This window comes from Neovison vison, chromosome 4 (genome assembly GCF_020171115.1).
Source record: "Neovison vison isolate M4711 chromosome 4, ASM_NN_V1, whole genome shotgun sequence".
NCBI classification, from domain to species: Eukaryota; Metazoa; Chordata; class Mammalia; order Carnivora; family Mustelidae; genus Neogale; species Neogale vison.
Window position 1 is genome coordinate 15599555 of NC_058094.1, and position 25606 is coordinate 15625160.

Genomic DNA, 25606 nt, shown 5'->3' on the forward strand with positions numbered 1-25606 from the left:
AGAACACTTACAACTCAAAGCTATAAACAGAAATAACTCAGTTTGAAAATGGGCACTGACTCTGATCGGCATTTCTCCAAAGAAGAGATATAAGCAGCCAATAAGTACAAGCTAAGATGCTTCACATCACTAGTCACCAGGGAAATGCAAATCAAACCCACAGTGAGATACCAACTTATACACACATGTTCATAGCAGCGTTTCTTAATATACAAATAACTATTACCAATAATAATCCAATGTTCGCCAATGGATGAATGCATACATAAAATGTGGTATACCCACATAGTGGACTATTATCTGGTCATGAAAAGGGATGAAGTACTGATACATGCTAGAGAATACAAACGAACCCTGAAAACATCATGTTAAGTGACTGAAGCCAGTTACAAAGGCCACATATGATTACATTTACAGTAAATGTCCAGAATGGGCAATTCTGTGGAGGAAGAAGTAGTAGTGGCTCCTTCATGGCTGAGGAGAATGGGGAGGGACAGACAGGTGATGGCTAGAGAGTACAGGCTTCCTTTTTTAGAGGTGATGAAGATGTTCTAAAATTGAATATATCAAGTATCTATATTTATATTAAAAACCACTAAGTTATAAACTTCAAACATCTGAATTATATGGTATGTGAATTTTATCTCAACAACCTGTATCTTTAAAAAGTCACCAAACAAAAGGATAAAACAGCTAATGGAGATCAGAGGAGTGATTAACCAGAAGAGATTAAAAAGAACCGAGGTTAGCAGGAGTAAAATCCCATTAAGGTGAATTTAAGGTGATAAACCCTAAGTTGTAAAATAAATTTCCTAACAGCATAACCACATCTCATAATGAGGGATCCTTTATTGATGGCACCAAATCTAATACCTATAAAGGCAATTAGGACTGGCAGAGGACATGAGGACATACACAAGAATGAGTGTGTGCGTGTGTGCACGCGCAGGGCACACAGCAGAAGCTGTCTTGATTTGAGAACCATCCAGTTGAACTAAACTTGGCGACTTCAGGCAAATCCCTTAACGCCCCTGAGCTTCAGCAATCTCATCTGGCAAATGTTTACTTCACTTTCATGGGATTGTTAAGAAAGAAAATATCTGTAACAAGATCTAGAAATTTGTTGAGGGTATCCTCCTGTCTTTGTATCTCTAGCATAGTGTTTGTCAGATAATAGGTACTTAGTAAATATTTGTGGGACTAACTTCAAAAAACACAAATGGCTCTTGGAAAGGAAACTGAAATATAATTAACTACATGCACTTTGATATGGACATGTAGGACTCAAAAACCTTTATAAGTAAGAATTTTCATGATATAGATATAAGACCTTGATACAGACACTGTCAAGGCTCACATTATGCTCTTTTATGTGAAACTAGAAATTAATTTTTACCGGTAATTTAAGGAATTAGGGGAAAGAAAGTTATTTGCAAGAATATTGCTGTCTTCTCCACAATCCATTTTCAGGTATCACTTCTGCATTTTGATTGTGTAAAACTTAACCCATTCTTCAATCCATATACAGGAAAAAAGACTATCACAGAATGTTGTCTCGACTGGGGGTCAGTATAGCCTGTAACTGGTCAACACCCATTCGCTTAGTATTGTTTATGGCAGAACTGGGTAGCTGAAACAGACAGAAGGCCAAAATTTGACCGGGAAACAGGATGTTCTTAACTGACTTTTCCAAACTCCCATATCTAATGGTAGGAATATAGACTTTATAAATAATTAATGCAAAGAAGCACTCTACTGTTTTGAAGGATGACTGCTTGCCAACACAGAGAAACCAAAGACACCAGTTTGGTCTGGTTGGGAGAGTATCTGAAGACAAAAGAAAATACTTAAGCTTGCCCCTGAGAGACAAATCAGTGCCTTCTAAGCAGTCAACACAGAGAGCAAGTCATGTGAACACAGCCAAGGAGGCTTGACAGGGCACATACTCTGGGAACTAAATCCAGTCTCTCCAACTGGCGTATACCGAGTGTAAAGAGGGGTGTAGCTGGTGACATCATGAACATTCTTGTAAACTATGCTCTATAGTTTAAAATGGCACAGAAATTAATAGCTACTATTTGTAGAGAGTAAATGCCAGATGCTTTGGTCATGGCCTGAGACATGATCAAACAAGAATGATCTAGAGACAATGGTCACCAAGATTTATAAATAGGCAAAATTCTTTTTTTTTTTTTTTTTTGTAAGCTCAGCAAGGGAACCTTGTAAGTCAATAATGAGAATAAGCACAGAATGAACTCTCCAAACTGTTTTAATGGGAAACTCTCATTTTCAGGTACAATGGCGACAGAGCTCAGCAAAAGGGCTGTCTCTACAATGAGCAGAGGCATAGGCAATACTTAAGTAGATAAGAGGACTTATCTCAAAGCTTAGTCCAACTGAGAGGGGAAAGTCACACAAGAACACTAGAGAATATACAAGGAGTAAATCATTAAAATGTGTATTTCCAATCTGAAATAGGTTATTGTGATAAAATAACCCTTTCAGAGAATGGTACATAGTCCTTGGTCAACCTCAAGGCTCAGTGGACTCATATGTTGAACAGTAATTAATTATGTTACCTACCTACCCTATAGCATTGTTGTAAAATTAAATGAATACCCATAAGGCATTTAGAGCATGGCTGGCACACAGAAAGCACTGTGTCCACTATTATTAAGTTGCTTAATAAGTATAGTTTACAAAAGACTTATGCCTACTGGATATAAAATCAGGGGGCTAGGTTATAATGTAAAAAGCCATGAGTGGGCTAAATAGGCTCATAATCTCATTTACTACTATGAAGTTCTCCTTATCTTTACATATACTTGTCGTATCTGTTAACTCAATTATTAGCTTCTCGAGGACATGGGCCAATAAATAACTGGCAATGGATCGACATAAAGCTCTAACAATTACCTAAGAAAAGTGAAAACCAACCAAACTCAAAAACCTGTTTTGAATCAGCACTGTATGGTAAAGAGAGAAAAATCACTTTGCCTGAGCACTGACCCAAAGAAAAGGAAAGCTACATCTTTGTCTTCTAGCAAACGCCGCCACTGCTGCCACCACCAGTTTAGAGACAGCAACTCTGGATTTTATAAATATTCCCTCTGCTCCTCCTCCATCTACTGAACACTGCCTGTAACGTCTCACTGGGTGTAACTTGTCCAACTAACATTTGCTTCTTACCTTTTCAGCTACCCTCTTCAGGATCTGACACTACAACAGCAGTAACAAATACAAAACCAAGGAAGTTGATAAAAGCTGCCTTCCATATCCTTTTTCAATAAATTTAAGAAGTATCATGGAACAGTGATGAAATCATTCTTAACCAACCATCGCTATGGCAAATGGTGCTGCAGAAGGATGGGGAAGGGTACAGCCAAAGGTCACAGAAGCTCCCTCTGTGGCAATGTAGACAGAATTCTATGAGGCCTTCGAAGAAATTCTTGCAAGGAACACTCCCCTTGTAATTTTTGGTCACAGGCAAAAAAATGAAGCAAAAAGCAAGGTGTGGGTGGCACCAGCCCAGCGCTCTGGCTAGTACTTTTGAGTTTTTAACTCTCATCCGCAGAGTGAAAGCCGGCCTCCGGAAGCAGCACCCAGGGACAAGCAAATTAGCATTTCCAAGGTCAATTGCTGACTGGCTTAATTGTTTACAGCAACTAGAGTATTCTGGCTGCTGAAGTTAAGAGGCCTGACCTTTCTGGCTTGCCCAATACCAGAAGAAACTAATTTACCACATTAGCTACAAAATATCAAAAGTACTGTAGGAATGGAGTCAAATCAGCATGTGACATTTCCAACAGCATAAAACATTAACAGGATCCCCCAAAGTAAGTAATCTTAAACTGGTTATACAATTTGGGGAAAAACTTGAAATACCAATCATACCAGTGGTAGGGGAGTGACAAGTTAAAAAAAAAAAAAAAATCAATAAATGGTATTATCTCATTTTACCAAGTGGTTTGATTTGAATAGTCACCAAAACTACTAAAAAGCTGCAAAGCTAGTTGATGTGACTGCCTTACAGACTCTTGTGTCCACTGACACTTGCTGCGATCTCCTACAGCAGCCAGCTGCCAAATGTGGCTTTTAAGCATATGAAATGTGGCTGGTCCAGACTGAAATGGACTGAAGGATTCTGAACTTGCAGACATTAAAAAAAAAAAAAGGAAAAATAACTCAATTTTTATACTGATTATATGCTAAAATCTTATTTTAGATATATGGGATTAAATAAAATTATTACTAAAATTAAATTCTCTTTCTTACCTTTTGTAACGAGGATAACAAAAATTTAAATTGCACATGTGCCTCCCCCTAGATTTTTATTGGACACTGCTGCAGTATATAAATAACGCTTTACACTTACGTAAAACACAAATATATAATTCAGTTGTAAAGTACAGAGAGGAGATAAAGGCCTGAATGAAAAAAATAATCCTCTCTAAAATAATCAAACTGATTTCAACTGTGAATCACCAACCTAATAAAAGCTCCTTTCAGCTTACCACCAAAATTTTATTTTCTAAAAAGGAAACTGATGTTTCAAAATCGATCCTAAAGTCTGCTCTATTCTGCCTTGAGTAGTCATCTTTGCCTAACATTAAAACTAGCCTTAATTCTTCCCAATGATCAAAGATACATGATAAAATGCTAGCCTAATTTTTAAGTCTGATCGAGTGATCTCAACTCAGTTTTTTCTGTATTAGTCATTATCATACCCTATTAGGTCACTAAAACCTAACTCACGCCTTTGCTCCAAAGATAAAAAAAATAGAATCAACAGAAAGAGTATTCTCAAGAGCCTAGAAACTCGGACAGTATTCAGATACTATACATACTCTGTTTCAAAAAATGAAAGACTCATTTACTATTTCAAAAAGTGACATCCCATTGTGAACAGGAGAACTTAGCAAACAGGAGAGCACAGCAATCAATGATTTCCACACAGTCCATCATTCAGAGAAACCATCCCAACTTTCAGGTTGTTACAGTCAGTGGAAGAAAGAAAATCTGGAGGTGCTGGGATGGTTGGAAATTTATGGGGTGAGGATGCAAAGCCAGAAGAGGTGAGGCAAGGCAAACAACCGCCCAAAGTTTCCTCTCCCCAGCTCTTAAAGAGGAAACTACTCAACTTTCTGCCTGAGGAAGCCAGTAGGAAAGGAAAGCACATTTTCCACCTTTCCAGCTCCTAAAACTGCCCCAAACACAATTAGCCCTCTAGCAGAAGGACCAAATGACCTAGGCTTGTGAACAGAATGTGTAAACCTTTTTAGAGAGGTTTTTAAACGTAATCAACAACAAAATCAAGATTCAGTAACTTAGAATAATAACTAACAAAGCTGCGGTGTATACTTCTGTCTTGTGACAGGGTCTACACGTATCACCAGTAAATGAAAATGAGTCGCCTGCATAATTGAAAACGAAGGTAGTGGACATAATACGGTTGGTTAGTCCTCATTCCTGGAAGAGCTCATCTTAAAATGTAACCTTAACAATCCTATAGTTTCTCTGGTCTGATATAGTCAACATATGTTTGTTTTCTTAGATATACGGAATAACTCGGGCTCTAGGCTACAACATTCCAACCAGTTAGTGATTGTACCTTTCGCCCAATCCTCAAGTCTGCATTCAACAGTGGCCCTAAGGCCGAAGGCTACCTCATAAGAAGTATTCTGGTGCCACCTAGTGGTGTATGTTTCCGGCCAAATAGGCAATGAGGTCAGGCCCGGGGTTCTCAAAATCTGGCGCTAGTGGATCAGCAGCATCAACATCAGCATCACCTGGTAACTTGTTAGAATTGCAAATTCTTGGGCTCAACAGACCTGTTGAAACTCTGGTGGGGGGGGGTCCTGCAATCTGTATTTTTTTTTTAAGATTTTATTTATTCATTTGAGAGAGAAAGAGAGAGACAGAGCACAAAGCACAAGCAGAGGGAGAGGCAGAGGGAGAAGCAAGCTCCCCACTGAGCTGGGAGCCTGATGTGGGGCTGGATCTCAGGACCAGAGATCATGACCTGAGCTGAAGGCAGATGCTTAACCATCTAAGCCACCCAGGTGCCCCCTGCAATCTGTATTTTAATAAACCCTCTAAGTGGTTCTGATGCACCCTCAGGTTTGAGAACCAACTGAATTAATTAGCTCTTACAGAAAAATTATTTTTTGTTTGTTTGTTTTTAATATTTCTTTTTTTATTTATTTATTTGACAGAGATCACAAGTAGGCAGAGAGGCAGGCAGAGAGAGAGAGGAGGAAGCAGGCTCCCCGCTGAGCAGAGAGCCCGACGCGGGACTCGATCCCAGGACCCTGAGATCATGACCTGAGCCGAAGGCAGCGGCTTAACCCACTGAGCCACCCAGGCGCCCCAGAAAAATTAAATGCCAAAATCTTTTAAAAATGAGGTTTACAAATTAACAGAAGTGCTCAATTTCTAATTTTGGAGAACAACTTATTTTCTATACAGTGGATCCAAGTATCTCTATTTGGAGAAGAGTCTTCAAAGACACTTACTAACTAACTAATTTATATACGTTCAACACCTGATGAACATCAAGCCTCTGAAAATGTGAGAGGAACTCTCTGAGGTCTCTGCCTCAGGACACCAGGTTCAAAGGGAAGATCAGACATTAACAGAGCAAATTACAATGTAAATGCAAAAACACCCCATGAAACAAAGAAAAAACATTAACTGGTTTCAGGATATGAGGATATGGCAGGTTACTGCATCGTAAGTGGGGGCGGGGCTCATCTGGGAACACATGAAAAGCCAAGAAGGAAGAATACTGGTGACTCTGAAAGATTATTTGTTTTTTTATTATTTTTTTAAAGATTTTATTCATTTATTTGAGAGACTGAGTGAGTTAGAGAGAGAGCACATGAGCAGAGGGAGAGAGAAAAGCAGGTTCCCCTGCTGAGCAGAGAGCCCAATGCGAGCGAGACTTGATCCCAGGACCCTGGGACGATGACCTGAGCCAAAAACAGACACTCAACAGACTTAGCCACCCAGGATATTTCTCTTTTTAAACATTTATTATCTATTTATTTGAGAAAGAGAGAGGGAGAGCACACGCACAAGTTGGTGGAGGGGCAAACGGAGAGCAAGAGAGACGATCCTCAAGCAGACTCCCCACTGAGTGCAGAGCCCGACAGGGGCGGGATCACAGGACCCTGAGATCCCTACCTGAGACAAGATCAAGTTGGATGCTTAACCAACTGAGCCACCCAGGCGCCCTGAATACTGCTAATTTTAATTTTTAAATTAATAATCATCTACCCTAATGATAACGGATGCCACAGAAAAGTCCACTGTATGTATCTGCACTGTGCAACTGTGTTACAAAGTAATCAGGAGAAAAGCAGATCTCATGAAGCCTTGCTAAATTGTTTATTTTCTATTTAGGTCTTAGAGGAAAACTTGTTTATCAAGTAGCAACTTAAAACACCCAGGGTTCAGTAAGAGCAGTCCCATAATTTATCTAAGATTGCATTTCTTTAAATTCAGCTTTACAGGGGCATCTGGGTGGCTCAGTCCATTAAGTGTTAAGTGTCTGCCTTTGGCTCAGGTCATGATCTCAGGTTCCCAGGATCGAGCCTGCATCAGGCTTCTGGCTGAGCAGGGATCCTGCTTCCCCCGCCTCTCTCTCTACTCCTCCTCCCCCTGCGAATAACTAAATAAAATCTTTAAATTCAGCTTTATAGCATGCTCTCCTTTGGGGAAAAAAAAAAAAAACCTCTCAATTTTAATATCTATTTACTCAAAAGAGTTACATATGTTTCTAAGTAAAAAACAAACAAAAACTGGATCAAGAAATCAGAATGGCCACCTCCACACTGTCGAAATTAAGTGCCATCCCTTACTCTGTGGCTCAAACTGCAAACCAATCATTTAGGAGGGAAAAAATCAACTCTGAAAAGCCAGCCTTGAAACCCAAGTATGACTGGCAACATCAAAGACATGAATACAGGTGACATAAGTGTATAAAGGAAGTTCAAAGACTTGCTCTCTTGATTAGTTTTCATTTTGTACTTTTAAAATATTACTTTAAATATACAGAGACCAACTTTTTCATACTAACATTTTAAGAGCAACTGCCCTTAATAGGATGAAGTTTCTGACAAAACTGTTCTTCTCAAACCTTTCCTGTACTGGCATAGAGGCATAAGGAGAGGCCACAGCTGGACGTACATTAATATTTTAGAATGGGGCCATTCCTTGATTTTATCTAACTAAACTTAAAGGGCTTCTGAAAATTGAATTGCTTAAAGATGATCATCACAACAACAATTCTGGTAAATGAAGTCAGTACTTTTGCCTCAGAAAGCAGTACGGTATCTAAAAATTTAAAAATCCAAAAAATAAGCCCCAGCTACTTGAAAAATCTCCTAATGTAAGAAATTCCATTTTGCAATTAGGTAAATAAAAAAGTATTCCCAGAATACCAACACATTCAGAGAAAAAAAGAGATATGGTGGCACTAAGGGTCTACTGCTTAAACACCACACACAATAACACAACTCAGGGAAAAGTGATCATTTCAAACGAGCTCTAAGTTGAATGGAGACAGCAACCTGCTTTAGGAATATGCAACCAAAACAGTTGCATATTCACCCCGCTCCAAGTGTGTGGGAACAAGAATCCCCTTATCAACAATTTAATGATATAGTAACAAGAGATCCACAGTACCAACTGAGAACATGATACCCACGTGATCACCACCACCTCGTCTAGCAAAGCTCATTTTAATTTGTGATGAAACTGGGGAACTCAAAAGGTAAACAGGAAGGGTACCAATCTTACAAGGCTAAGAGGAAATGGGAACAGTTCTGCTATGAAGGTGATTTATGGACTTTCACACACGCTCTTCTGCACTTTAATTTCCCCCAAGCCCTTCACTGCTGTCCAACATCACAGTCAACTGGTTCAGACTCCAGCTCTCTTCTCTTAAGGCTGCAGATTTGATGATGACTTTTATCCAGGCCTCCTACCAAAGCTAAAGCCAAAGATCCGAAAACAGACTACAGATCAGGCTGGGACGGGTCAGATCTAGAGAAGCTACCCACTAAACATTATGGGTGACTTCGGCTGCCAGCCACAAATGAACGACAGGCCTGGAATCGGATGTCCTGTGGTGAGGACTAGAAAGCTCGACAAAATATATGAGACAGCCGCTTTCAGACAGTGGGACCACAGGGAGAGCAGAACCGTGAGCCTCCCAGAAAGGGACAAACAAATTAGGTAAGTCCTGCATTCGCCTGCCTCCCTGCACGAGGGAAGAAGCAGCCAGGCAGAGAAGGAAAGTCTTGAAGGACCAAGGAGACAGAGACTGGAGTTCAGGGAAGCTAAGACAACAGGGGTTTTCAAGACAGAGCACCAAAAGGGAGCTACCACAAAGAGAGAGTGCTCTAGGGATCTGCAGAGATCTCCTCAATCCTAAACCACTGAGAAACAACTGCTGGGAGCTGTAAAGTGAACAATTCCCCGAACTCACACAGAACTGGGAGACATTCGAATTCCATCCGGCAGAGTGGAGCTATCTCACAGAACCCTCTGGGCAGTCAACAGAGATGCAGAAAGGTCAAGCTCCAGAAGCAGGTTAAAGTGGCCTTCAAATAAATTGACACTAACTTGACCCGCACTAACGAAGTCTAACAACCAGCCTGGAAAGGACTGGTGTAATCCACAAATTACTCTGATGCCTGCCAAAACAACTGCCGTAACTCTTTATCGGTAGACAACAAAATCCAGACACTCAACAACATAATACACACAATGTCCATGGGAAGAAGGAGCGACAAGAAAGACAGAATTAGCAGAGGAGGATATTAAAACAACTATTATAAATATGCTCCATATACTCCAGAATCTAGAGGAAAACATGAACATAATGAAGAGAAGATTCTATTTCATTCTTTTTTATGTCAACAGTGGAAAAATCCAGTGTCTTAAATTTAAAATTCATTGCGTAAAATTAACAACAGAGACTGTAGAAGACAAGACCAATGAACCTGAAGACATAGCCACAGACACTATTAAAACTGAAGCCAGCCAGAAAAAAAGACCTAAAAAAAAAAAAAATCAATCAAGCCTCAGTGACTTACAGGACATTATCAAGCTGTCCAATATACATATAATAAGAGTCCCAGAAGAAAAGGATAGGGGAGGGACTATAAAAAACTATCTGAAGGGGCGCCTGGGTGGTTGAGTGGGTTAAAGCCTCTGCCTTCGGCTCAGGTCATGATCCCAGAGTCCTGGGATCGAGCCCCGCATCGGGCTCTCTGCTCAGCAGGGAGCCTGCCCCCCCCCACCTCACTGCCTGCCTCTCTGCCTATTTGTGAGCTCTCTCTGTCAAATAAATAAATAAAATCTTAAAAACAAAACAAAACAAAAACAACAACTATCTGAAGAAATAGTGGCAGGAGTGCCTGGGTGGCTCAGCAGGTTGAGCATCCAACTCTTGGTTTTGGCTCAGGTCAGGATGTCAGGTTAGTGGGATCCAGCCCTGTGTAGGGCTCTGCACTCAGCATAGAATCTGCCTGAGATTCTTGCTCTCCCTCTGCCCCTTCCTCTCCTTGCAGAGGCTCTCTCTCTCTCTCTCTACCTCTCAAAATAAGTTAGGAAAAAAAAAAAAAAGAAATAGTGGCAGAAACTTTTCTGAATTTGGTCAAAACTATAGGTCCACCAGTCCATAAAGCTTAAGGAACACTAGACAGAAAAAACAAAATCACACAAAATCATATAACAATCAAATGGCTAAAAACCACATAAAATACTGTTGCTCCCCCGCCTCCATATATAAAATTTAAAAAACCCTAATCCAAAGACAGCAAATTAACAGCTTTCTAAATCTTCTGATTGAAAAATGTTGATAAAGTTCATCAAACTCAATTTTTCTATTTTGGTAGAGGCCTTCCTGTGCCTGTATCCCTAACATAACCTTAGTCTGTCTACCAAGTAGTCAAGCATGAACAGAGTTAAACGAATGCAAAATAATTTTATTATAATTTTATATTAATGCATTTGCATACCTTACAGTTCACAAATGTCACACACTTTAGATTGTATGCTCCTTGAGATCAGGAACCTTCATGGTTCAGCCTGCAAAATTTCTAGTACGGTTTCTACTGGCACATAACTATCTGAAGACACATGAATGAGTCGAGCTCATTTTATCCTCAGTACATGGTTATGGGTTATGTAGAACAAGATGAGAAAACCGATGCCCAGAGGGATTCAATGACTGTCCCAAGAACACTTGAAAGGTGAGCAGTATCTCACATCTCTAGAGTGATTCCTCCATACAGGATTATCCCAAAGTAGACACAAACAAAGTAACTTTTGTTACTTACTCTGAGTTTCCACTAGATCCAAGGCAACACTAGAAGCTGTATCCATTCCAGAGCTGATACAGGATTGGAAGTTTTTCAAAGAGGAGAGAGCAGATTCTATACCACTGAAGGATATAAAACCAGTTGAACCTGAACTTGAACTGGAACGCCCGGGCATCTTGAAGTTATTACCTAAGTTTTCAAACACAATGAAATAAGATTTAGGAGTCAGAATAATAATGGAATAGAAAAATAATTCTGCTGTAAACGTACATATGAATGTACCTAATAGCCCACAAATGCCACAGTATTATATACATTCTATATCTCTGGAGGGGACACCAAAGCATTGTGCTGTCATGTGGGCCACCAAACACAGATGCACCCAATATATGGGGAAGCTAAGTGTTTTCATTTTTCAAAGGAGGGAGAATACTCTCTTTCAAAATATTCCCTGGTTCTCTGAAGAATTTAACAACAGCACAGTTCTCAACTGAAGGGGTTAGAAAAAGTAAACTACTTGTATGATGCATTTTTCTAAAAGCTGAAAACAGTAATAATAAAATAGTTTAATAGGGAGAACTTCAAAACCTGTAATTTTTAACATGCCTGACATATATACATATTTAATTCTGAAAACTGTAAATATATAAATATAAATAAAAAACACATATTATATATAGACATTATATATATTTCTGACAGTCCTCTGGGTTCTAACAGATTTATAGACTTGGTTAGATCCCAGATTCTGTCAGTAAAAGCAGAATTTATCTACATTATCAAGTATGGGGGCGATATGGAATAAGGGTCAAGTATACAGCTTCTAGAACCAGACTATCTGAATTCAAAGCCTGATTTTCCCAGTTAAGTAATTGAATGACTTTAGGCAAATTATTTAACCTCTCAGTGTCTCATTTTTCCCTTCCTAAAATTGGAATCATGCAGTGCCCACCTCCAGGGTTACTGTGAGAACAGAATGAGATAAGGTGTATAATAAAACACTCAGAATAATGTCCAGCATGTGGAAGCAAGTATTAACATCAACTTCATCATTATAACCCGATAAGCAAGAATATGGAGTAGGGGGCGCATGGGTGGTTCAGTGGGTTAAGACTCTGCCTTCAGCTCAGGTCATGACCCCAGGGTCCTGGGATCGAGCCCCACATCGGGCTCTCTGCTCAGCAGGGAACCTGCTTCCCTTCCTCTCTCTGCCTGCCTCTCTGCCTACTTGTGATCTTTGTCTGTCAAATAAATAAATAAAATCTTTAAAAAAAAAAAAAAAGAATACGGAGTAGTGCTTGAGAGAATGGACACTGAACAGAGAAGCTTGGAAATTCGGTCTCATCCATACCTTTTATAATTGCATGTCACTGTTTAAGTTGCTTACCTTCTCTATCTTCAGTCTGCTCTGGTGTAAAAGGAAATAATCGTATCTATTTCACAGCATTATTGAGGATAAATTAACGTAGTTTTCTAAAACTTGTCTGATCTTAAGAATCAGTTGAAATGCTTATTAAAAATATAAATTTATATATAGGTACTATCTCAGACTTACTGAACCAAAGTCCCTGGTGGACACTCCGAGGAAACCTGTATTTTTATGAACTGCCCCCAGGTGATTCTTGAAATCAAACAAGTATGGAAAACACTGAGATCATTGCATTTCCCCCCAGAGCCTAACCCGCATTATGATGGTAATTAGAAATGAGGCCTTTGGGAGATAATTAGGTTTAGATGCCCTGAGGCTAGAGCCCTCAGGAAAGGATTAGTGTCCTTATTAGGAGAGGAAGAGACACCCCAGTTCTCTCTCTCCACCATGTGAGGACATAGCAAGAAGGGGGGTGACTGAAAGCCAGAAAGAGGGCCCTTATCAGTATCCAACCATGCTAGCTCCCCAATCTCTGACTTCTAGTCTCCAAAAGTGTGAAAATAAATTTCTGTTGTTTAAGCCACCAGTCTACACTATTTTTTTTCTATTTTATTTTATTTTATTTTTAATTTATTTGAGAGACAGAGTGAGAGAGCATGAGAGGAGAGGTCAGAGGGAGAAGCAGACTCCCCATGGAGCTGGGAGCCTGATGTGGGACTCGATCCCGGGACTCTGGGATCATGACCTGAGCCGAAGGCAGTCGCTTAACCAACTGAGCCACCCAGGTGCCCCAGTCTACACTATTTTTTAACAGCAGTCAGAGTTGACAAAACACATGATGTATATAAGGAATAATGTAATCCAGGCTAAGTGGGAGTGTCTACCACATAGAAGCTATCTTTATTATGTGCACGCAAAATTCACATTACTCTAATGAAACTCTACATTTGCAGAGACCTGGGCAAAAACTTCCTTCTGTAACTCTGGAGTATTTCCAGGGAGAAGATTCAGAATGAGAAGCAAAGGGAATACATGGAGTAGACCCACTCTTCCCTCTTTCTCCCACTAAGTACAGCTAAGTACATAATTCACAGGACACCCCCTTCCCCAAAGAATCATCTGGCCCAAAATGTAAATGATGGGGTGGTTGAGAACCCTTGGGTTTAAATCAACCTCCTCTTGGAGCCTTCCCCAGTAACAATAATCTCTTTGTTCCCTGTACCTATGGTTTCCAAGAAACTTTAAAACAGGGCTTCCTGAGTTTTTCCCCAAGCATGTTATTTTGCCTCCACTAACAGGTCTTGTCTTTGGCCATTCTGGCTGCTGTAACAAAACACCAGATTGGATAGCTCATTCATAAACAAGAGAAATTTATCTCTCACAGTTCTGAAGCCTGAAAGTCCAAAACCAAGGTGCCAAAAAGGTCAAGTTCTAGTGAAGGCCCTCTTCCTGGTTCAGAGGCCCCATGCCTTCTCACTCTTTGTCTTCACACAGTAGAAGGTGCAAGGGAACTTTGAGGAGCCTCATTCACAAAGGCACTAATTCCATTCAGGAGGGCTCCACCCTCTTGACCTAAGCACCTCTCAAAGGCCCCACGTCACTGGCACTAGCATCTCAACATATGAATGAGGGAAGCCGAAAGACTCACATTCTCAGACCCCAGCAGGTCTAAGATTGGCTTCAGGCAGGAGCAGTCAGTTATTACGGTTTCCCTCTCTCATCTCTCTGCACAGCACAGTGATAGGCAAAGAGCAAACAATTTACAGACATTCTGCTGAATCTCCTTCAAATCACAGGGGCCTGTACAAGTCCAGGCAGAGCTGTCTCCTTCTTCGAGATGCAAGGATCCGTCTTTCTTTATGAAACCTTCTCTTATCCATATATGCAATAGCTTGCTCCCTCCCTCATGCTACTCCTCTCCCTCTCTCTCCCTTAAACACACACACACACACACACACACACACACACACTTCTTTACAAAACTTAGTAAAACTCGTCACAATCATTTGTTCACATGACTGGCCGTCACTCCTTCACCCAGCTTATACTAGAACTCTGACACGTTCCACAGCAAACAGCTCCCCACACAAAACAGGCAATCGATAAAGAACTGAGGAGAGTCACCACAGTAACAGCGACCACCTTTCCGAGGTCCTCTCCAGTGCGCCATAACCTGCTGCCTGGCGCTTCACTCTCACTGTCGCTAAGGCTCTCAACCATTTCTAGAAGAGAAAAGGGAAACTGAGGCCCAGAGAGCTTATTTGAACGACCTGTCCGAGGCCCAGCTTTTGAAGACAGCTCAAACCACATTACCCTGCATCAATAATTCGTGAACTTTCCCCCACTCGGATCGAAGGATGGAGAGAGGACGTCTCGGGAAGGGAGGCAGCCTGCCCGAGCCTCCCTGCTCGACGTGCAAAGAGCCAGGCAGGACCACAGCCCAGGCGGACAGACCCCAGCTCAGGGCACCCGCGGAGAGTCCGAGAGGGAGGAGACACTTTCCGCCACCCTCGCCGTCGCCACCCCCAGCTTCTGCCTTACCTGGACGCCCGACCCAGCTCGATGTCGCTGCACCCGGACTGTCCACACCGGACCCCAACTGCTTCCTCAAGTCCCTTCCCCAGTCGCTGAAACTGCGAGCGCGGGCTCGGGCGTCATCAGCCGTCGCCCGCCAGCGGTCACATGACGCCCCGTCCCGCTCTCCGCCCCTCTGGTCATGTGACCGCCCGGGGAGCCAGAGGCGGAAGCCGGGGTCCCGCCGACTGGCGATCGGGGGCTGCGGAGAGAGGGGTCCCCGTGCGGAGAGGGAGGGGTCGGGACCCGGGTGCCGACCGCGCCCGCGATCGACGGCCGCACAGGTGCGTACTGGCGCGGCCCGGGTGACAGGTGAGTTGGGGCGGGATGCGCTCTCGGTTCCGTCCCTCTGCCCCTCCCCAACCCCGGGCCGGGCCGCGCGGGCCGGAGGGACGTTTGTGGCGTGGGGTGCCGTTTGGATGCAGAGCCTGGTTTGGAGGACTGAGGGGCCTCCGATGGCGGGGCTGCAGTCCAGGCTCTCCACCTCCACGTAGGTGGAAATGATTTTCCACGCTGTCTGGGCGGCTTTGGGAAGTGATACTCAGCTGCTTGGCCCGCATCTGATCATTCCATGTTCTCGGGAGCCTTGCTGGGTAAACATTGTTATTCCTGCATTCACTGTGGAGAAAACGGAGCGGTTGGCGAGGGGCTTTAGAGTCTGATGGACCTGGGTTTGAATTCTAGTTCTGCCATCGGCTGTGCGTTTGAGCAAGTCATTTTGCCCTCTGTGCCCCTTAATTCCCTCACGTGTGTCATGCTGGTGCCAAAGTTCTCTGCATTTCGGAAAATAGTTCCGAGGGTCCTGACTGGTGTAAGGGACGGTTGAAAACATAAACTAAGTCACGGAGCCCGTAATGGAGCCGGATTTCCCGATTCCAGGTGCACGGAGTTTCCTCCAACATAGGTGATGGGGTCATGAGAAGGGACGGAGAGGTGTTTCTGCCTCTCCCCACAACCAGGAGCACCTTCTGTTTTTCCGTCTCCTGTCTTTTCCTGGATTTATGAATGGGACTAGAGTGATCAGGCTTGTTTCAGAACTTTTCTGGAAGAGAGTTGTCAGTCACTTTTATCTTGATAAACAACCATTACATTTTGTTCCTGATAATGGATAAGTGGAGACCAGTGCTTCCTTCTTTATGGAACTGAGGTTTTATGAAAGGATAAAAATAGACCTATCTTCTTTTGTCCTCTGAGTAGGGCACACAGTGGTTTGTCCCAGGGCAATTTAATTTCCTTCAGATTTCAGTTCTGTACTTACTGGGTAATTGGCAGATGATGCCGTGCTGCATTCTTGAAAGATGTTCTCCTTTGTCTAGGCTTATTTTCCAAACTGCAAACCACAGCTCCATACCAAATTCTTTAAAATAAGTTGTGGCTGCTTTTGGGGGTGCCTTGTAAAAGAAAAGTAGGAAATTGAGTAGGCTCTCTGATTTCATTTCATGCCAAGTAGTAACACCGTCTATATGGAGAAAAACTGGTCTTTATGAATTGTCTTCATCTCTAGAACCAAGAGAACCACTAAATGGAAGATTTAATATAGGTTCTCCTATAGTGTTTATCTGCACCTCATTCTAGAGTGATTTTTTTTTAAAATCTCAACTAAGTCTTAGCACCTTCTATAAAGCCACCAAATTCTGAGACCACTGCCACACCATTAGACATCTTTCATGTTGGTTCTTAGGTTCTGTTCTTTACGGCAAGTTTTTAAACCAGCAGTGGTGTATCTACCAAATACTCTGACCAAATAATATTTTGAATGTTGCCTACAGTGTAAGGGTTTTAAGAATTAAAATAAGCGGTAAACAAAAGTCTTGACCTATGTCATTATTCCAGGCCTAAGCGAACCTGACAGTCTGCATGCAGGTGCTGAGTGTATCTTCGTGTTTTTCTGGGGGGGGGGAGCGGGTAGGGGAAGAAGTCAGGTAATGTTATTTTGCTTTAAGGTATTTTCTCCATGGTCCCAGTGTCTATCCTGTATTGAGATCCAAAATGTGGTAGCAGTGACCAATTAAACATAGCTTGCTCGTCTTACAAGTGTGTCCTGGAGTTTCATCCTGCTTAGGCCTGGGTCTTCAGAGGACTTTAGTGACTTTTTTTTCCCATTTGTCATTATTTTCCCCCTTCCCTTGTATCACTTTCCCAGCCAGACCATTCCAGTGCAAAAAATGGGATGAAATTGGGGTGCCTGGCTGGCTCAGGCAGTAGAGCATGTGGTTTTGGACCTCAGGGTGAGTTCGAACCCCACTCTGGGGGTAGAGTTTACTTTAAAAAAAAAAATGGAATGAAAAAAATGAAATTATCTGAAATTCAGTGTGTTAAAGATAAGTTTGGCTTAACAAGTAAACATCATGAGAAAATGAAAGGACTTGTTAATAATTTATGCCTTAATGTGTACTAAAGGATACCCTCATGAGACAAAGTTCTAGACAACCGTAGTGGCTTCTCAGCATTCCCTGCTCTTGGACTAACCCCATCCACCTCCTCTGATCTGCACGTCTGTCCTTTGTTCACTCTGCACTAGCCACATCAGCCACTTGGCTGTTCCTTAAGCACATTGAACACATGGCTGCCCTGGGGCTTTTGCATTTAACCTGCCTGGAATGCCCTTCTTCCTGATGATTACCGATTATAAAATAATAAACTACCCCAAAACCTAGTGGCTTAAGACAAAAAGAAAATGTCTTTTGGCTTATAGTTTTTGTGGTCCAGAATCAGTGATGTGGCTAACTAGGTGCCTTTGTCTCAGGGGCTCTTGGGAGGTTTAGTCTGGCTGTGAATAGAAGCTGTCATCTTATGTGAAGGCTCAGCTGGGGTTCTGGGGGGGTCTGTGTTCAAGCTCATTCAAGTGGTTGTTGGCAGGCCTCTCACTCTCTCATCACTGGGCTCTCTCACAACATGACAGCTTCCTTCCTCCAGAACAAACTAGGGAGGATGCCCCAGCCAGAAGTCACCATTTTTTGGTGATCTAATCTCAGAAGTCATATCTTTCGTATCTGCCTTATTCTGTTCCTTAAGAGTCAGTAAGTCACACTCAAGGAAAGGGGCCCATCCAGGGCATGAACAAGGAGGTGGAGGTCGTCAGGGATTGCCCTAGGGGCTGCTCACCACACTCAAATACCCTTCCTGCTTGCTTCCTCATTTCCTTCTGGTCCCTGCTCAAATGTCTTACCAGAGAGGCTTTGACAAACTTTGTAAAACAGCCCACACTCCATTTCTTTATCATGCAGTTCTTCACAGCAGTGATCACAGCCTGATACATAATGCATTTATTTATTATCTCTGCCTCACTCCCAGGAGTATGCAGGCTTTACTCGAGCAAGAATTTAGTTCTGTTCATTACAGTATCCTCAGGTCCTAAAACCATGCTTGAGACCTGGGAGGCACTGGGTGCATATTTGTTGAATGAATGAGTCTGTGTCAATGCTTCCACCTGTTAGAATCCAAAAGGCAACTAGCAGTAGATAACCCATAAAAATAGTTCATTTTACAAGGATCGCAGAGGTCCGTAGTACAACAGTTGAATCAGCAAGTCAAGAACATCAACAAGAATTTAGATTCTTTCTCTTCTTCCAGACCACCACCAGCAGGTTTTTGCCTTTTTTCCTTTTAGGCTTGTCACCCCGTGACCTTGCCTTGTCAGGCAAGATGTGTTCATTGGACCACATTCAAAGGCAAGAAAGAGAGGGCTTAGCCAAAGGAAAAAGAGGAATTTCTCTTCATGCTTCTTTCCTTGTAGCAAGAGGAAAAAGAATACATTTCCCATAAGGTCTACCATAGACTTCTTACATCTCATTGGCCGAAATTGAGTCACATGTCTAATGTACTTTCAGGGGCTTTGGGAAAATAAGGACCCACTTGTTTTCTCCTCTAAAGGAAGAAGGAGGGAGGACATTCTTGTTGGAGAGCCAACAGTCCCCAAGTAAATTAAAACATTCCTAAGTATTGAATCAATAATAAGAGACTTACAGAAGGGAGAAAAACCTTTAAGGGTTATACAGAGCTTCCAGGTACTAGATAACTATAGTAGGTAGCTCAACATGAGCAAACTTTGAACATATGTGACAGGAGTTGGGGAATGTTTTGCTAGGACTGCAGAGGAAGCCCCCCTCCTGTCAAAAAAGTCTTTCCACATCTGTTTTTGTGTGTGATGAAGTCCTCATTATTTCATTGTTCCCTATTTGAGTCCCTGCAGCTGGATTACATATGAACATAAAAGTTGGCATTGATATAAAAATTGTAATGAGTTGACCATTTAGAATCTTATTTCTTCTTACTCAGATATTTGTGTCCTAAAGGGTCTAGTAGATTGAATTCCTATATTTTTGTTGGTCAGTTATCTTAATGTCATGTTGATAGAACACAGTAGCAGTACAAAATTCAACTGCAAATCCTGAGAAGTACACATGCCTTCATGAAGCTGAAAAATAATTGAGGCTTCCCTGAAGTTGACCACAGTGACCTAGCTAAATTAACAGAGGAGAGAAATACAAAAAAGATGATGACAAAATGAATATTTCCAAAGATAATGATTTGAAAAAGAGTTGGGAGAAGACTTTGGGAAAATGAATGCTATCTTGAACATTTTTTACAAAAATTATCTTTTTCTAAGATAGTGCTATGAAAGTCAACCATGGAGTAAAAGATACTGTATTATCAAAGTCACAATTTGGTGAAATCAACTTTTGACTCATTCTTGGTTTGTTCCTTGAATTAAGATATATTTTACCCTAAATTTTGTTATGTGTGAAACTTACTTTCATACGTTTTAATGGTACCATTCCGAGATACCTTTCTGATTAAAACTTTTCCACAGGTTAGCCCAAAATATTTGCCCTTACTTTAAAGTCACTCAGTAATATTCCTCTGGTGTGTGTTAGCCTCCTCTACCTGACATATGAGAAAAACATTTTTAAAAGTTGTTCTCTTTCCTAATTCTGGTGGATTTGAAGACTTAGTTCTCTTTTTCCAAAGGTAAAACAAATGTAAGCAAAGGTAGAACAACTCCTGCAAGGAAAACTTAATAATCAGTGCCCAGTTTAGGGCACATTGGTAGCACAAATGCTCAGTGGGTCCTCTCAAGCTCAGGGATCAGCTTCATCAGGTCTTTTCTCATGGGGAGAAGTGGATAAGGGATCAAGAAAGAGGCTGAGTGTACATTGAGCAAAGTCCCTCAACATGGAAAAGTAGAAGAGTGGAGGATAAATGCCTCCCCTCATATTGGAACTCATTCTTTTTTTTTTTTTTTAACGATTAATTATTTGAGAGAGAGAGAGCATGAGCTGAGGGTGGGGGAGAGGGAAGGGAGAAGGAAAAGCAGACTTCCCGCTGAGCAGGGAGCCCGATGTGGGGCTCGATCCCAGGACCCTGGCATCATGACTTGAGCTGAAGGCAGGCACTTACCTGAGTCACCCAGGCACCCCTCTTGTTTGTTTTAATTTTTCTTAAGTGGGTTAGGGAGGAAAACCTTATGGATATGTTACACGCCCTCACTTTACAAATATAGATTTTTATACTTTTCTTTTGGGGTACAGGTTTTTTAATGGAGCAGCCAATTGTCAACAGACCTGGATTCATCTCGTGATTTACAGACGCCAGCTCTGAGCCCGTGGAACATTCCTCCCAGCCAGGCCCTGAAGAGAGTCCATCCTCCCCACCATGTTGGACTTTCTAGCTGAGAACAACCTCTGTGGCCAGGCAATCCTCAGGATTGTTTCCTGTGGCAACGCCATCATTGCTGAACTTTTGAGGCTTTCTGAGTTTATTCCTGCTGTGTTCAGATACAGAGACCGAGCCGATCAACAGAAATACGGAGATATCATATTTGATTTCAGCTATTTTAAGGTAATCTTCCTCCATAGCATTTTTACCACCATATTGTCTGTAAAAGCATGCTTTCCCTGGGAACCATGAGATACTGAAAGGTGAAGTAATTATGGAGAAAGAGTTAAAGAGGAAAGCTTTTAAACCAAATTTAATATCAGCAAACTAACTGGAAAATAATATAAATGCATCGTGTGGAAGCCCTAATATAATCAAACTTTTAAAAAGATAACTTTGGTATAATGTACTTCACAACCCAGTACCCCACACTTAAAAGCATGCGAATCATGGTGACAGTTCAAGTTCATTTCTTTCAAAGGATTTTGCATCTAGGCTTCTGTTTTCTTCATTACTTTCTGTTGCTCTGCTTTCAATTTTCGATATCCCTTTGAAGGCAGAAGAGCAGATTTTTAAAAGGCTAGTTAGAAATTTTACCCACAAGTATGCTTTTATTGCCATTTCACATAAATGTGTTTTTCTTCTCAGGGTCCAGAATTATGGGAAAGCAAGCTGGAAGCTAAGCCAGAGCTACAGGATTTAGATGAAGAATTTCGTGAAAACAACATAGAAATTGTGACCAGATTTTATTTAGCATTTCAAAGTGTGCATAAATATATTGTAGACTTAAACAGGTATTGATTACTTCAGCAATAGCTTATTCTGATAGTAAAGAGTGGGAAAGGGACATGCTAGAAAATGGGCATCTTTCTCAGTTACCATACCCTCTTCCCACCTCTCCCGTACATAATTGTCTTTCCTTCCTGTGGCACTGGTCATCTGAAGTATTTTAGAGTTTTATCGTGCTTTTCCTGCTCTTGTGAAGTAGTATAATGATTGTGCTTTGTGCTGTCATAGGCTTGCTTGCTTTATTTTCATTGACATATAGTTGACACAGTGTTTCATTAGTATCCATAGTACAGCCCAGTGATTTGATAACTCTGTTTGCTCCGCTCCCAGCAAGTGTAGCTACTCTCTGTGCCCATGCAGCGTATCACACTACCATTGCTCCATTCCCTGTGCTGTACTATTCACCCCCACGACGTACTCATTCCCTAACTAGAAGCCCGTACCTTCCACTCCCCTCACCCACTTTGCCCATGCCCCCCCATTCCTTTCCCTTCTGGCAACCATCAAACTGTTTCCTGTATTATGTCATGTAGCTTTCAATCCTATAGTTTATGACCATATTTTAATATCTTATATATGAAAAGTGGAGAGAAAGGAACTTATTTTTATAGGCTTGGTAACCATAACTTCCTTCTTATCCCTAACTACACAGTATTTTCTTCGTTTCAGCCCTTAAGAATTCACTATTCATCAGCTTTTAAACTAACTATTCCATGTTTTTATCGCGTGACTCCTAAGATATTTGTAATTCATAAATTAAGACTAGGGACTACTCGGAGTAGCCAGTGTTAGCAGCCTGTGGCCTGAAATGACTATGAGTTCCGGCTCACAAGTTCATTAAGAGCACGAAGGGCCACAGACTATTTGAAGGCCAGGAGACCTGGTATCTTGCCTCATCTTTTAAAAAATCTTTACATTCCTTCTTCAAAGGTGTTCAAGTTTTCATTAGAATGAATAACTTGCTCTGGGGTTTCATTTCTAGATATCTAGATGATCTCAATGAAGGTGTTTATATTCAGCAAACTTTAGAAACTGTGCTTCTCAATGAAGATGGAAAACAACTTCTAGTAAGTAATAGTAACCATTTAAAATAGAAAGTCGAGAATGTCCAGCTTAGCGTCACTTTTTTCCCTTAAGTCCGAAAGACATGCAAAGTACCCTTCTTTAAAGAGAAGCAAAATAGGGGTGCCTGGGTGGCTCAGCGGGTTAAGACGCTGCCTTCGGCTCAGGTCATGATCTCAGGGTCCTGGGATCGAGCCCCGCATCGGGCTCTCTGCTCAACAGGGAGCCTGCTTCCTCCTCTCTCTCTGCCTGCCTCTCTGCCTGCTTGTGATCTCTCTCTGTCCAATAAATTTAAAAAAAAAATCTTTAAAGAGAAGCAAAATAAACTGACAGTTATCTTCTTCTAGTCAACAGTATCTGAACTTAGAACATAGCAGACCGAACAGAATTACAAGTGAGTAGAACTCACGTGGAGATTATGAACTTCCTCAGTGTAACAGTCTTACCTTCTTTCTCTTTCGCATCTCAGACATCTAGCTTTAGAAAGTAGTACGTAATAATCGTTTAAAAAATGTTTGTTAAATATGTAAAGGATTTAGAGGGACTCCCTTTGGGGTCCCTAGCCAAATATCTAAAGTAGGCCACATGAAAGGTAATCACTGCGAATTAAAATTTATTGCACATACACTATTCAAAGCCCATTCTGTACAGAAGGTGAGAACCCTTTGGGGAAACCTGCATTCTCCCTGTAATACAAAGCTTTCAGGAGGAAAGGGAACAAAGTGATTCTTTTTAATTAACCCTCATCAACCTTATTCCGTAAGAATGTATACTCCTATGAGTTTGGCCACCTTCTTCCTGTCTTCGTAGTGTGAAGCACTGTACTTATATGGAGTTATGCTGCTGGTCATCGACCAGAAGATTGAAGGAGAAGTCAGAGAGAGAATGCTGGTGTCTTACTATCGATACAGGTATCCTGGGGCTAGGACTGCATCCTCCCAGAGCTTTGCTATTGGTAAAATGCACTGAAGGTTTCCAAACTACTTGTACGGGAACAGCAGCAATATGATCTAGAATGTTCTGAACATAGTATAGAACTGTAATGATTACTCTATATTTTACTTCATCATAATAATAGACTATGTCACATAATCTGTATATTACATCTAAAAGAGCTATATACTGTAGATTATTAGAGATCTATAGATTATCATGTCCATGATGGTACCTCAGCTTAAAAAAAAAATAAAAAAGGAATCTGAAGTTTCTTTATCTTAAAGATAGATAAATTTGGGAATTTGGGAAGTCTAATGAATACCTTTTTTTTTTTTAAGTTTTTAAATATTACTCCTGGGCAGATGTAAGGAAACGAGTATGTTTTCTGTTGTCATTTTTAGGTTCATGACTTTGAAAAGGTATCAGTCCAGGTTAGGAAGTGAATTTATACACACACACAGCAACAGAAGCAGCAGCACGTATCACAGTCATGTGTTTTGTATGTTTGTATTGAGCTGCAACGTCAAGAAGTTGGGTCTTTAAATCAAAAGCCACCTCAAAGCTCTGTTATTCCAGTATTTACCACGTGGGTTTCAGTTTGTTAAATTAATGAGTCAAAACTTGGATTCAAGGTCTATGTTAAAAATAGTCACCATTCAGGGAAGAAACAGATGATAAGCAGGAATCAGGAACCTGAGTTAAAAGATGGCACAGACTAGAGTGAACATTCTTAAACGTAGAAATTAAGGTAAAATAAATAGGGCAAAGGGGCGGATCCTCAACAGAGAGGGATCGCTGGAGACATGGTATCTTGAGCAGGAGCTGGGACCGCCGCCGCCTCAGCCTGACATTCCCCTCAGGCTACTCAGCTACCCTGTTTGCTTTGGCTTCATGCATATGTGAGGAGCACGTGATTCATTCACAGCAGTTTGACCACAAGCTGTTTTAACATCCATGTTTTTTAAAATGAACTTTGAGTGGCCTTGCCCATATTTCCCAAAGTGCAGGGAAAAACAAAAGCAGTAAATAACATCAAGAAGAAGTGAAAAGAAAAAAAAAAAAAAGAAAGAAAGGAAAAAAAAGTCCGTTTATCAAGCCCAGCTCTGACAATCCAGCTTTGTCCATTTGGGTACAACAGCTAATTCATTAGAATGTACGGATCCATCCCTGAAATGACACCGAACAGCTGTAAGGCAGAGTTGTGGGGAAGGAGATTCTTACATCAAATAGGAGGTCGTCTTCAAGTCTTAGATTCTTTAGGTCTCTCTGAGGGATTACTACTCCACACCACCCTGAAAACCAGAGATGTTTTGACTCAATCTCTGTAGAAGGTGCACCTTGCCAAGAAAGAACCAGTTATTGCATGCCCCACACTAAGTTGACATCATCTTTTAAAACTATTTTCTAACTTACAAAATGTGGGTGCTGGTTCATGTTCTTTATCTGCGACTTTGAAATCTTTATCTGCGACTCTGAAAAAAATATATGCATGTGTACACACATATACGTGCACATAGTAACTCCTATGGCAGCAAAGCTGATCTAACCTGAAATCATCTGGAGTCAAAATCTGAGCAGAGCAGACCCAAGGCTATCAGTAGTCCTCACTGATCTCACTTGCATGACTGTTCATAAATCTTACTGCAGAAATACAAATTTTCTGATCGTGTGATGCCAGTTGAGACCCAGTAGAGTATTACCATATATGCCCTGCTAACTTCTTATATTTGGAAAATGCTGTATCCAGATTTTAGAAAAGGGGTTGTGGATTTTAACATAGAACTGACTATATATACGTATAAGAACCCATTTTATGTATGTGCTGTAACAGGCTTTTTGAAAATGTAATTGTGACTCTTAGGGACAGAAATTGACCAGAAATCTT

The 25606-nt window shown here is 41.3% G+C and overlaps 2 protein-coding genes across 4 annotated transcripts in view; one reads left to right on the plus strand and one right to left on the minus strand.

Moving 5' to 3' along the window:
• NSMCE2 (NSE2 (MMS21) homolog, SMC5-SMC6 complex SUMO ligase) overlaps positions 1–15356 on the minus strand; it is a 213545-nt gene extending 198189 nt beyond the window's left edge. The window contains exons 1-2 of one of the 2 annotated variants that reach the window (XM_044244953.1): positions 15244–15356; positions 11352–11522 (exon numbers count right to left, since the gene is read on the minus strand). In XM_044244953.1, the coding sequence (XP_044100888.1) occupies positions 11352–11508 (157 nt within the window). In that variant the 5' untranslated portion in view covers positions 11509–11522; positions 15244–15356. The remainder of the gene's footprint in view (positions 1–11351; positions 11523–15243) is intronic. The other variant, XM_044244954.1, reaches the window with a different exon arrangement.
• Positions 15357–15437: 81 nt separating this feature from the next.
• WASHC5 (WASH complex subunit 5) overlaps positions 15438–25606 on the plus strand; it is a 59525-nt gene continuing 49356 nt past the window's right edge. Inside the window, exons 1-5 of one of the 2 annotated variants that reach the window (XM_044244955.1) lie at positions 15438–15588; positions 20808–21117; positions 21583–21728; positions 22706–22790; positions 23596–23696. In XM_044244955.1, the coding sequence (XP_044100890.1) occupies positions 20932–21117; positions 21583–21728; positions 22706–22790; positions 23596–23696 (518 nt within the window). In that variant the 5' untranslated portion in view covers positions 15438–15588; positions 20808–20931. The remainder of the gene's footprint in view (positions 15589–20807; positions 21118–21582; positions 21729–22705; positions 22791–23595; positions 23697–25606) is intronic. The other variant, XM_044244956.1, reaches the window with a different exon arrangement.